Genomic DNA, 14448 nt, shown 5'->3' with positions numbered 1-14448 from the left:
CATCCGAAAAAATATCGTCACGCACAGAAAATGTTGCACACTTGTGAGTCCGATGCATTTTTATTATTATGTCCGTCGTTCTCATGTCGTTCTATTTGCAATACGAAACAAATACCGTAATTTCCGCACTATAAGGCGCACCTGAGTATAAGCCGCAGCAGCAAAATTGCCTGTTTGTTACATATATAAGCCGCACCGGACTATAAGCCGCGGGTGTTTTGATGTTTAATTACCATATGTAAGGGTTCGTGCACAGAGGGGATTGTCGGGAAAGAGATGGCTGTTTGGGGAAGCTCCCATTTATTAACATTTCAACAAAACAAAACAAAAGTCAGGTCACTAATCCCCAGACAAAATCACACATTGTGAGACGCTTAAAAATCACCATCGGCGGGAGCTTTACTCCAGATGCTGTGCAGCCAAGAACACAAGTGAAATTCGTTCTCTCGTGACCTGTGGTTCTCAACGTGATGGACGATTCACCTTTCTTGTTAACAGTCCTAGTGAGAGGCAGGTCGAACGTCAAAGGCACTTCATCCATATTTATGATCTGCTCCGGTCCGATGGAATATTCCTTGATCTTTCTTTGTGTGAATTCGCCGAAGTTTGTAATTTTCTCCTGGTAGTCGGGAGGGAGTTGCTGACACACAGTCGTCCGCGCCCTGACGGACAGTCCCTTTCGCCTCGGGTTTGTGCATGATCCTTTGCTGCTGCTGCTGTTGTTGTTGTTCCTGTCTCGCTACTGTCTCAGACATGGCTTTCAGGCTCAATCGCCGCCATCGTCGTAACACAGCCAGTTCTCCATCTTTTGAAGCATGATGTTAGATTACAACGAGCTAGTTGTGTGGCTTAGCCTTCCAAAATGTTGCCATTAGTTTTTTAGAATGTAATACATAGAATTGGGAATGTTACATTCAATTTCATTCAGACTGTCTTTCAGGCTCAATCGCTGCCATTTTCCCCCCGGAGCGAGGGAGGAGGGAGGGTGTTTTACTGTAGTGGCTGAGAGAGCGTAGTGGCACAGTGCTCCAATCAGGTCGCGAGGCACATTTTTTGCAACATCATCCAATCAGGGTCTCGCTCTCGTAATGTCTGTCTTGCTCTCGTTCTGCCTCATACCAACATCCATAGATTTTGGAGGTCCCCGAGCGGCCGTTAGCTGATAAAATCCATAGATAAGCCGCACCGTTATATAAGCCGCAGGGCCAAAAAACGGGGAAAAAGCCGCGGCTTATAGTCCGAAATTTACGGTAGTCTCTCCTAGGGATGCAGCGGTTTCCGGTTTGAAGGTATACCGGGGTTTGAAAAAGCCACGGTATCAAAACCACTAAATTTTGCCGTCATACCTTCTCCACGGTATCAGCTGTTTCCCTGAGAGAAAGTGCCCAGGTCCCTTGCAGAGACAGAGTGCAGTTACGCGGCCCCTCCCCCCTGCTGCATGTGTGTGTAGAGAGCAATCAGTAGCTGGCAGACCGCAGCTATCATCATCAAGGAGTCATCATTGTTTTGAGTGGCGTGCCGCGTGACAATGGCTGCCAGAGAGGTGAAGAACCCCCCGAACTTTTTCCCCAGTCAAAAAAGGACAAAATCGGTAGTGTGGGACTATTTTGGTTATCAGAAAAACGGATGGCCAGGGCTTACAGGAGGAAGGACAGCCAACATGCAAGACATGCAGGCGAAGAGTGGCTGCACTAGGAGGCAATAGCCTACCTCAAACATGATAGCCCATCAACACCAGCCGTCCTCATTTGCAAAATTCAAGGTACTTAACGTTGTCTTGCTTCATCATACATCACATCGGACATAACGCTAAACCATTTCCACCGGCAGGTTTGAGGAGTAGCTAACATTAACGTAAGATAAACACTCATGACTCATCATAGGCTATCGTTAACATGGCTAATTAGCATCAGCTGACTAACGTTAACGTAACGTTACTTCTTGACTGAGTGATCACGTCTTGTGTAGGCCAGGCTGGCCAGCGCCTCGTTATCAAAAACATATTGAACTGAAGAGAAGTAACGTTCAATAATGTAGAAACTAAGACTCCTCCAACCTGCCAGTGAATTGAGGCACAAACAGTGTGTGTGTGTGTGTGTGTGTGTGTGTGAGAGAGAGAGAAGGGGAAAAGAAGACAAGCGCTCAGCACAGGGGCAGAGGCTAATGTGTGAGAGGGGTGTGTGTGAGTGGGGGTGTGCGCCATCAACGTGAAACAATCATTTGTGTCCAGTGCAGTCAGTGTCCATCCGATTTTTACAAAAGATTAGCATCTATTTGATATTATGTGTTTTAGTTTTACATAAAATTAGATTAAATAAATCGTCATTTATGATAAGTAAGAATAGTACTGTTATATATCCAAGCACACACACATTCGCAACAGTTAACTGTCATTACAGATGTAGGTTACATTAACATGTATTTTTTCTTTTTTTAGGCTAGCAGTAGTACTGGCAACAGCGGAGGGGTATCCACATCAACAGCTGCAGAGACCAGCCAACAATTCAACATGCATTTGCCTATGCACCCAAATCCAAACATGCCAAATAATTAAATTATGCTGTGGCATACTTCATTGCCAAATATATTTTTGTCATCATGGTCCCCATTCAACTATCATTTTGTTCATGGTAAAAAAAAAAATGTTTTTTTTGTGCCATATTTGACAAGAATACATAAAGGTCCGCGATACCGTGATACCGTGAAACCGTGGTAATTTTCTCCAAGGTTATCATACCGTCAAAAAATCATACCGCTGCATCTCTAGTCTCTCCTGTATAAACGTTGCAACATGAGTGACAGGCTGAGGCAGCAGCGCTGATGTGGAATGGAGAATGCAGGTGGTTATACTGGACACAATGCTCACGTTCACCTCGCCAAGCCGGCTGTGCGCGGTGGCAGGTTGCTGGAGCACCGCTTCCCGGGGAGAGAGAGGGGCCAGTGAGGTGAAGCGAGCCGCTCAGACTGGACTCCAGCCGAGCGGGACTCGGCCGCATCTCTGTCTCCACGGCTTATTTTCGACTTGCATGTGTGACAAACTGCGAGCTTTGTCTACTTCACTGACCGTGAAAAAAATCCACAACGAGGAAGGTATGCTGGCATGTGTGGTGTGGTGGCTGGGTGCCTGTCTCGGTGCTTTGGGGTGCGCGCACGTCATGTGAAAAACGGCTCACAGAATCGGCTATCTAGAGTGACCGGCGCAGATCACCGATCGAGGCCGATCACGTGAAAATCGGCCATTTCCGGTCACGTGCCGATCGGTGCATCCCTACTTTTGACAGTATGGCATGGAAGTTGGCATTACATTTAATTCTAAGTGGCATTAAAAAGGTCTTAAAAAGTCTTAAATTTAACTTGGATAACCCTGGGGGGTACCCTGATGAACCCTGGGGGGTACCCTGATGAAGCTCTTGATTCAGTGAGGGCTTATTGAAAAACGTCCCTGCGCTATTCCCCACACCTGTCTATAGTTTTGGGATTTGCACACACACAATATCTAGAACTGGCTCTGTTCCTGCTCTAGGTGAGATCCCTGACGCAGCATTCATTCACGCTGCCAGGAAGCGCCGCCAAATGGCCAGGGAGCTGGGGGGCGAGCCGCCCCTGGTGGAGACAGAAGCTCCCAAGAAACGACAGGTGCGAGAGGAAGACCAGGATGCCAGCGACGATGAAGACGAGGATGAGAAGAGGATCAGCTTCAGTGCAGTCAGGAGCAAAACTCAGCGGCAGAAGATCGCTGAAGAAATAGGTAGGGTGCAAAATTATGTCTACAACTGTCCATCATTGTATGCTATAGTCATATCAGTTTTTACCCAGTATGGGCCAATGCGAAACATCCCCTTTGTCTCATCACATGTCCGGCAGGTATCGAGGGCAGTGATGACGAGGCGTTGGACACAGGTCATGATGAGGAGCTGAGCCGCTGGGAGCAGGAACAGATCAGGAAAGGAATTAGCATACCCCAGGTGAGCTATACCAACATCCTGAAGGACTGTTTGATTAGCCTTCAAACATGACTTGTGACTATGGTAGAGCATTGTTGGGGCCGGTGTGCAATGCACAGCAGGGCCCTTACATTCCACTCTGTCGCCCAGACCATTTTAGCACGCACTCAGGCGATGTAATGTCTTTGTGTGGGCGTGCCGACTTTCCCCTCCTGCCTCTCTGCTCGCTCTACGGCCAGTGCAGCACCCGACACACAGGAGGACAGACACAGCGAAAATGGCAGCGGCTTCTAGGGATGGGCATTTTAAGCAATTTAAATAGTCGAGTACTCTCCTTCTATTATGAACGAGTCGCGCGGGGGGGCGCGGGCTGTGTGATTACTATGGTAATGACTGAGCAGGGGTAATCTGCTGTGTATGGGGCTGTTCACACATAACGTTTGCATTTTTGCATGGAAAAAGCGCTACCTGGAGCATTTTTTTGTCAGGAGAGGGACTGACTGTGATTATATTAGGTGACGCTAAGCTAACATCATTCTAAAGCCTACCTTTAGACAGTATCCGGTTGGAGTAGCGCTTTGGAGCAGACAAGTTGTGAAACAAGCGAAGGCATTTCATTTCCAATACATGTCCATTGTTGCTGAATAGTGATCACCATGATGCGATTGTCTCCCAAAAAGTGATTCTTTCTCCACATTTCTTGTGATTAACGTTATGGGAAACGACAGTGTAGTCAGTAAACTAGTGCAACGTTTTGAATGAGTTTTATCGGGCGTGCGCTATGAAGAAGCGTGCTTCTCATTCGGGAGAATAGGCTCGTCGAGAGCAGGGGTAATCTGCTGTGTATGGGGCTGTTCACACATAACGTTTGCATTTTTGCATGGAAAAAGCGCTACCTGGAGCATTTTTTTGTCAGGAGAGGGACTGACTGTGATGATATTAGGTGACGCTAAGCTAACATCATTCTAAAGCCTACCTTTAGACAGTATCTCCGGTTGGAGTAGCGCTTTGGAGCAGACAAGTTGTGAAACAAGCGAAGGCATTTAATTTCCAATACATGTCCATTGTTGCTGAATAGTGATCACCATGATGCGATTGTCTCCCAAAAAGTGATTCTTTCTCCACATTTCTTGTGACTAACGTTATGGGAAACGACAGTGTAGTCAGTAAACTAGTGCAACGTTTTGAATGAGTTTTATCGGGCGTGCGCTATGAAGAAGCGTGCTTCTCATTCGGGAGAATATCTCCAGGCAGCTTTTTTCGGGAAGAGCTGGAAAACTTCCGGTTAAAACTTTCAAAATAATGTTACTTAAACAAAAGTAAATAGCTTATTGATGCACGTTGGAGGAGAAAAGGTATTTCAATGAATGAAGCAGCAAACCTTGTATCAAAATACTCGTTGTGATGTTATATGGCGTGAAACTGTGGCTGTAACGCATTACTCAAAATAAATAAGGTTACAATAAGCGTTTTATTTTGAAAGCAACAAAGCGGATGACGTACTAGTACATTATGGCTGACTTGACGCCCGGCCGTGCAGTTGCTCCTGAAGTAAAAGGTGCTTCAACGCGACCAAAGCGAAAGGCTCAAACACATCGAACCTGGCTAAACATCTTGCCGACAGGCACCCCGACCTGTTCAAAGAGTTTAAAGACCGACAGGTTAGCGAACGTGAACGATAAACATACATGCCCTCAAATAAGTCCAACGAGTATTGTGTGACAAGCGAACTGGGCCATAGTGTTATATTTGAATTTTGGGCCATAGTCTATGGCCCTCAATTCCAGTGTTATTAAAGCTTTTACATGGTAAGCAGTCATCTGATCTCACCTATCCTAATATTTACAATAATCCCAATTATTAATGATATACGAATTCATTGTAAAAAAAACACCTAGCCTACACGTATGGGGGGGGGGAGGCTGGGAATACACCACATAATAAGCCTACATTTCAATAGCCTACATTTATGTGTGAAAATAATATATATTACTAGATTAACCATAAATCTGGCACTTCATGTTAATGAAGCTTAAACCCAGGATTATTAACCCACATAGGCTACACTACAGCACAGGCACACTACACAAATGACTCAATACAGCTTGGCAGAGTTCTGCACTTTACTGAGCACACCGGCCCTATGCCAGGTTTCGACCTGGCCTTGTTTTGCATGTGTTTACTGTTGGCATTATTTCCAGATCGTTGCTAGTTATAACCCAGTAGGGTTGCACGGTATACCGAAATTTCAATACTTTTTCGATACTTTTTATTAAAAACGGCTCGGTATTGGAAGTTCCCAAAGTTCGGTACCATCACTTTAACTGGTCGTTGTTGTGCTTTTAAGATGAAGTTGCGGGATTCCTCGTCTAATTAACGTTACACGCGACGCAACAAACAAACACATTTCCCAGTGCCTCTGCCATCAACTTTGATGATATTTCATCTGCACTGCACATTGAAGCCGTGGTCTCCCCCCTGCTGTGGTCTCCCCTCTGTGCGTAATTGCCCAGCGCCAGCTCACCTCCAGCCGCTTTGATCTCTGCTAATGCCCCCAATTCGTACGCTACAAGCCGAGAATATGAACTTGTATATTGCTATAATTAACTCATTAACAGTGTGTAACAGAATACATTCAGTGGGCAACAGAATAGTCTACATTCTGACTGTGTGTTATGGAACGCATAACGCTAAATAGGCTTACAGATTGTGGAAATGTATAGACTGAGATTACACTTTTACATTTGTTGCTGCTGCCTGTATCAATGCAGCTGTATCAGACAGAAATCGCTGATCAAAGTAAATCAAATGACTGATGTGAATACAAGCTGCTGCTTTAGACAGCCCTTCAGCAGACTATCCAACGCGGATTTTCATTCTGACATTAAATCGCGGATACATTAAATATCCGCAAAAATCTCTGATCACACTGTGGCTGCGCTGAACGAGGAAATGGGTGTGGAAATGGGTGTGGGCGTGGATCAACTCAGCTGTTCATAATGTGATTGGCTAGCGTAGGGATGGGTACCGAACTCGGTACTTTTACAGGCACCGACCGAATTACGTCGGTACTGCCCCGTACCAGTTCACATAAAAACGAACGGTACCAAATTTCGGTACTTGAACGCATCTGAGTAATAGAAAGAGAGTGGTGAAAATAGAAATTCCGACGGAACCTTAAGGCAACACGCAAGAGCGCGTTACGTCACTACGTCACTCTGGTTCTGAAAGCAAAACAGGACCAGCCGAAAGCTGTGGCTACACTTTACCAAGATAGACTCAGACAACACTGGTTGCAACATGTGTGATGTGAATTGCAAAGCTGGCCAGGGAAACACCTCAAACTTGAGGAAGCATGGTCAAACACAAGATATATTTAGCTAAATGCTGAAGACTGTAACGTCTTAGATAGGCTGAGGGTGAATGAAGCAGATAGCCTACCGCACCGTTGCTAACGTTAGCAGCACCTCCTCAGCTGTAACGTTGAGAGAGGCATCGACTTCTACAACATCAAGTAACGTTATTTAATTAGCTAGCGTTAGCTGTATTAGTTGTTTCACTGCCGTTGTGGTTGTTAGATAACGGGGCTTTTCACTGTCTTCACAACGACTGCAAACGTTACTACGTTAAACGTTAAACGCTAACGTTACTCTTGCTGCAGTAATTGTCAAGGGTTCAACAGAATGTATTTCCTCAGCCTGTATAGTAGCTATCAACATGAAATAAAAAGCATTTGAGAGCTTAAACCCGTGGGTTTTTATTTGGAAGGGTTACATTTGCCATAATCTTTATTAACATTTCTTAAAATGCATTAGAATATTTTTATTTTTAATTTTTGGGGTTAAAGATAATTTTTTTTTTTAATGAACATTAGGGCAAATATAATACGAAAAGCCAAAGGGTTAAGCTCTCAAATGCTTTTTATTTTATGTTTCTATGTGCTACAGAGCCTGAGATATGAAGGCTTTAGTGAATACTGACCGCTCTCTCTGAGAAGTTTGGATTTTTTTTTTTTTTACAACTGTAATTTTTTTTGTTATTAGAGCGTGTAAAGTACCGAAAATGGTACCGTTTTGGGTACCGTACCGAATTCCAGGTACCGGTATCGTACCGGTATCGGTTCAAATGTGAACGGTACCCATCCCTAGGCTAGCGCACCTCTTTCGCGTGGACGCGCGCCTGTGCACGAGCGAAAAACGTGCGCGTGCACAGGCAGATCCCAGCTTCAGTTATCGACTACAAAACCAGCGTCGTAGTATCCTTAAACTAGATAGCTTTGATCCTGTTCAGTCAAACCAGATCAAAGGGACTTATCGCGGATCTGTTAAACTAGCTTCGTAGTACAGGGTCCTGGTGATGTTGTTTAGTTGTGGAATGCGCAGTCAGTGCATGGAGACCTGCACGGCTGCCTTGAGCGAATAGAGGTGAGCATTGCTTCTTTGTGAAGAAGGAATGGAAAATGTGCGCTATCTCAATTTGGCCATTCCAGCGATAATTATAATAATTTTGGGCATATTATCCATCATAATTTAATATTTTATTTCATGGCCAGATGTGGCCTTTCTTATCTCATAGTGCAAGTCGAGCTGTTTATATGCTTTTGTCCCATGCGTGATGCCCTCGCGCTGCCTATATGATTTATATTGACAGTGAACATTTGTTTCACAAGCGAAAATAATTTTGTTCGGGGCCCCGTTAATGAAATGGCCGGGCTGGGCGCAGTGTTTGTTGTGTGGGAGGGGCCTAGGCACAGTGTTTGTTGGGTGGGAGGGGCCTAGGCGCAGTGTTTGTTGTGTGGGAGGGGCCTAGGCACAGTGTTTGTTGTGTGGGAGATTCGAGCTGTCAAGAGGTAAGAGCTGTCAAAAGGGAACAATCCCGGCGTGGTTTTGTCGGAACCATCCATAATAACGCGACTCCTGCACATGACACGTTCAGGAGCCGTCGGTAAAGCACGCGAGTGTGGCCTTTGAGTGACATCTGTAATGTGTCGCAACAAAATAAATAAACTGAGTTACCCTATGTTATCGTGTGTTACAGGACAGACGCACTACTAACTTTTTATTCTGAGCCATCTTACATAGCCTATAGTGTGCTGTGCCAGTGCTGCAGTTCATATTTTTCTATTGTGTTTCTAGGAGTGTAACGATAAATATTGTATTAAGAGATGCATAGAGATAGCCTACATCAGTGGTTTCCAAACGTTTTGTGCCCAGGGCACACCAAAGGGCATGACAAAATCTCAAGGCACACCTATATAGCCTAAGTCTATCGGTGCAAAATAGCCTCTATTACTCTTATCACTCTAAATGTTTTTTCATTTAATAATGTCAAATAAAATTTGACAAAATATATAACTCTAGGAATTGATTTGAAACTTTGCTAAATTACTACATCAAAGCAGCAACACACCCGACCCACCTTTTGTATAGTTTTAGGCTATATTTGCAATTGCAATAATGCAAAAATCCCAAGGCAAACCTGGACTTGTCCTAAGGCACACCAGTGTGCCTAGGCACACCATTTGGGAACCACTGGCCTACATTATGGCGTTGTTCTAACACTGAGAGACATTCAGTTAATATGGCGTTATTCTTCTAACACAGAAACATTCAGTTAGTTATTCTTCTAATACAGAAACATTCAGTTAATATGGTGGTCTTCTAACACCAGAGAGGCCCATTTCAAAAGGTGTCCTTCAATCCCACAGTGACTGTTAAGGGTGTTACTAAACCTTGAATTTGTGAATGTGATCAACCTTGTGGACATACGGTTTCTTATCCAATAGGTATCGAGTATCGTATCTGTATCGAGCATCGTATCAGTATCGAGTATTGTGATACTAAACTTTGTATCGAAGTCAAACTTTTGGTATCGTGACAACCCTATAACCCAGTCAGTGCTTCTTTCTTATTTCGTCATTTTGTCTGTCCACCAGGTCCAGAGCAGCCAGCCGGAGGATAGTGTGGTTTATTACCAGAACAGCTATGAGAGCCAGCCCTACAGCTCAACGTACAGCATGCCTTACACCTACACTGCTGCTGTGGCCCCACAGAGCAGCAAGCTACCTGGCCGAACAGACAATGGCTCAGTCCCCTACAGAGCCCCTAGTGGTGACCTAACCCCAGTCTCCACTGATCTGGTAAAGAAACGCCTGCGGGACAGGTAGGTCCAGTGGAAGACTGCACCACCCCACTCCAATGTCAGTCCTCAGCTCCGCTGCAGCTGTCTCTATGTGCTGTGGTCCTCCCGGAGACCCAACACAGCCACCTGCAAATCCACTCTATAATCTGTGCGCCAGAGAAGGGATGTGTGGGTTGCTTTAGTCCTGTGATTATCCTATCACCCTGTCCCTGCAGTTCAATTACATATGTTGTCTCCAGTCTGTATGAATGTTATATTGTTGCCATGTTAATAAGGAGGAGTCATGCTAATTGACATGTTGTCTATTCTGTCAGTAACTAAAATGAGACTACGGGTGTATTCACACCTCTAGGTCGTTTGCTGGGGCTTAATTGATACAATCCTTGCATTTGTGCCTTGTTTCGATTGTGTTCACACAGCCACAAATCAAACGGTCCAAATAGTATTGCCAATCCTCCTGGATTGGCCAGGAGACACTCCGGTAGGCTAATAGCCTCTCGGGATGGAAAAAATAATTCCCAGAGATTTTCCTATATGATTATAAGAATAGGTTTTGTTAGACCTACATTATAGGCTACGGCGGGCGTGCACCGTGCGAGGAGAGAGAAGGTATTTATTTATTTATTTATGTAGGCCTATGTATTTATTTATGTAGCCTATTTATTTAGGCTATCAGGAATTTGGAGATAGAAGATCAAAGACCCTTCTGCTAACTTCTGCTATTACGATCACAGAGACTTCAGAGGATTACGCATATGAACACCTCTCCTATCAGGAATAAAATATTAATAAATCATTTAATAATAGCCTACGGACATTTCGAGGAAGACATGCAAATCAGTCTGATTCTCTGATTGAACCAGACAATCTTATCACAAAGAAGGATGGCTCTGATTAACACGACTTGTTTTCATTTATTTAAAGGAGACCAGATAAGTTGATCCAGTTCAAACTGCTTATGTCATGATGCAAACATCCCCCAAAGTTTATCCATGCAAACGCTAGTTTCACAAGTCGCCAAAACAGGATCTGAATGAAGATGTTTTTAAAGGATAAAAATGCTCGTTCTTCAGGCCATTATGCACAGCGCAGCTGATTACGGCAGCTGGTTTATCCAAAAATGCGCACTGTTTCCTGCAGTTGTGTCAGATCAAGGTCGGTTCACCTTCTCACTACAAACGAAGTAACTGCACCAGAGTTTGTTTAAAGCGGACCGAGACCACCCTATCTTGGCGAGCTCGGTCTGCTTGTTTTGTCCCGAATCAGAGTGCGATTGCTGTGTTCACACTCCCCCAAACGAACCGCACCAAGGGGGAAAACGCTCTCTGTTTCGTAACAACTGCTCCAAATGAGATAGGTGTGAATACACCCTAATTCTCGTCTCAGTCCTCACCCCTACCCAACTCATTCCCAGTTTCTTTCCCTGTATGTCGTGTCTGTAGGCTCAGCCAAATGCATGCAGGCCATGAAGCAAACACCAAGCGTTACCAACAGATCCAAGACGAGCTAGCCACCTCTGAGAGCAGCATACAGCGGCTGGAGGGCTCATCCAATGACAATGCAGATCAATATAAATTCTTGCAAGAGATGCGAGGGTATGTTGGAGACTTGCTTGAGTGTTTCGGCGAAAAGGTAAGGGAGAAATTATCTGCTGTCTGACTTGCCATTTTCTGTTTTGTGTCTATGTGATTTCTGACCACAAACTGGATTTTAAGAAAGCCCATGTAATTAATTAATCATGAACTCAAAAGTATTTAAAGCTTATTTCCAGTGTTTTATTATTGTTGTTATTATTTATTTTACCACTTATTAAAGTTTGTTAGCAGTGCTGGCAGAAGCCAATGTGGATGTGCTGTGTAAAGGGGGCGGGGATCTGGAAGTTCACTTGCAGCGCATTGCATATAATTTCCCAACTGTTTCATGACATAATAGATTGTATGTAGATTTGTATGAATAGGATTTTACCAACAACCACATTTTGCCAGCTTTGCTTTCATTTGTATAAGAAATGCCAGTAACTACTACAGCTATCATCTCAACAACAAAAGCACTGTTGCAAAATTGCTATTTTATTTGGAAAGAACGGGCTCTCTTCATGAGGAATCGGATAGGTCAGGTTTTCAGAGGTCCATTATTGTCATCTATTTGTTACAGTTACCACTTATTCTAGTTTTCACACTTAAAAAAGTGAATTTATGACAATGTCATATTAAGATAAGGTGGAGTTGCAAGACAACCCAGTGTAGTGGCAAGTCTAAGTGTCATTTTGTTATGTATCTTGTAGGAAAGAGTAGTGCTGCACGATTAATCTAATCGCAATCGCGATGTCAGCTCAGCACGTGCGATTACATAACCGCAAAAGTGTGCGATTTCTTTTTCACGTCTTTTTGAGTGTGTGTGTGTGCCTCCTCTAAACTAATGTTACACGCGACGCAGCAAACACACGTTTCTCTGCCATCACACTGGGCATCAACACTAGCGGGAGACTTCTCCCATGCACTCCCGCAAATATGTAATGTTATGCGCAGCACGGTTACATAATATCTTACCGAGAGGCAGAGAACGAACATCCATGATCTATGCTAATAACTTATTACGTTATGCTAATAACTAGCTAGCCGTTCAGAAACGCATGTAAACAGTCGTGTGATTAGTGAGAACTAGGGGTGGGGGAAAAAATCGATTCACCTAAGTATCGCGATTTTTAATGTCACGATTTTTTGAATCTATCTTTTATTCCAGAATCGATAATCGCAAAAAAAAAAAAAAAAAAAATTTTTTTTTGGGTGCCCGCAGTCAGGCCACTCACTGAACAGCAGGCCAGGCGCCGCCTACTGGTTTACTAGTGGTTTTATTACTTTATTAGTTAGTCTGAAGTAATAATTACACTTCAGGGTTAAAGTGGGTGCATCTCATTGTAAAATTGGACTTCAAACGGCCCAAATCTGGCTTCAAACGGCCCAAATTGGGCTTCAAACGGCCCAAATTTCGCGCGCATCGGCCCATATCGGCCTGGCCTTCTTGGTATCTAATGCCCGGCCTGAATTATGATCCCAGTCCGCCCCTGTTTTTAACACATTCACTGCCAGCCGTTTTTTTTTTACTGTAGGTAGGTTCTGCCAGAGGGTTTTTTTGAGGATTCTGGCTCATCTTTCAAGACCCGAGGATTCTTTTCTGCTAAGATTTTGTGAACACACAATATCTCAAAAGAACTAATAGAATGTGTGCTTTCTCTGTCTAAAAGAGTTAGTTTGTAGAGTTAGTAGTTATGTAAGCATTAGCAGTTGAATACAGCATGGTTTCAGCGTCTGAAAAATTATTTTGAGATAAACGGCTTTTTGTGAAATTCGATAGAACAGTCACTTTAACCATTCATTTTTGGCATCAGTAAGACGTCAGACATCTAAACAATAGTTTTGAACAGTAATTTCCTCCATAACAGCAGGAAACACCCCTCTCATTCAAACTCCTCCCTCCGTGTGTGTTCTTCTTGGCTGCAGCGGGCATGTCACAAGCTCGTTTCTGTTGCTGCTGTAACCTCGCGTCACCAGGCTCACTGCTTCTGCTGCTGCTGCCTGTCTGCTGGCGGCCGCTGTGCAAGTCTGGATCGGCTCGCTCGTTTCTTGTGGTTTGTGTTGAGAGCTTTGATGAAGCTTTTGCGATTCTGGTCTTATTTACCGTAAATTCCGGACTATAAGCCGCGGCTTTTTTCCCGTTTTTTGGCCCCTGCGGCTTATATAACGGTGCGTCTTATCTATGGATTTTTTCAGAAAAAAAATTTCAAATACAAATAAAATCTCTCTTTTTTAGCACTCTTTCTACCTATAAATCCACTTCTGTTTTAATTTCCTCTGTTGCCCTCTTTTCACCACACCGCGGACACTGTGTGCACTGTCGAAATAAACAAAGGTGTTGTGTTATGTTGTTTTGTTGAAATGTTACGGTAATACGGTAAATGGGAGCTTCCTCAAACAGCCAACAATCCCCTCTGTGCGTGAACCCTTACATATGGTAATTACGGTAAGCAAAGTTCATCAGCCCGGAATCACAACAAGACGAGCAGTCTGTCTCTCACTTACCATGGGGAAGGTACGCAGAAATTCACACGACGCAGCATTCAAGCTGAAAGCAGTCGAACTCGCACTAAAAGAGGGAAATAGAGCAGCCGCGCGTACTCTGGGCATAAATGAATCGATGGTGAGACGTTGGAAAAAGCAGCAGGAGGAACTGTCTCAGTGTAAGAAAACAAAAAAGTCCTTCAGAGGCCACAAAAGCAGATGGCCGGAGCTTGAAGATTCCCTTGAGGACTGGGTGTTGACCCAGCGAGCAGACGGCCGAGGCGTTTCCACGGTGCAGATCCGAC

General features: G+C 44.2%; 1 protein-coding gene across 2 annotated transcripts in view; it reads left to right on the top strand.

Annotated features, from left to right (window-relative positions):
* Positions 1-14448, top strand: part of paxbp1 (PAX3 and PAX7 binding protein 1) — a 40457-nt gene that overhangs the window by 3906 nt on the left and 22103 nt on the right. For both annotated transcript variants that reach the window (XM_083641019.1, XM_083641018.1), the window contains exons 4-7: positions 3524-3748; positions 3865-3965; positions 9880-10106; positions 11528-11717. In XM_083641019.1, the coding sequence (XP_083497145.1) occupies positions 3524-3748; positions 3865-3965; positions 9880-10106; positions 11528-11717 (743 nt within the window). The remainder of the gene's footprint in view (positions 1-3523; positions 3749-3864; positions 3966-9879; positions 10107-11527; positions 11718-14448) is intronic.

The sequence above is a fragment of the Poromitra crassiceps genome (assembly GCF_964638095.1).
Source record: "Poromitra crassiceps genome assembly, chromosome: 1".
NCBI classification, from domain to species: domain Eukaryota; kingdom Metazoa; phylum Chordata; class Actinopteri; order Beryciformes; family Melamphaidae; genus Poromitra; species Poromitra crassiceps.
This window is presented reverse-complemented; position numbering and strand designations above follow the sequence as displayed.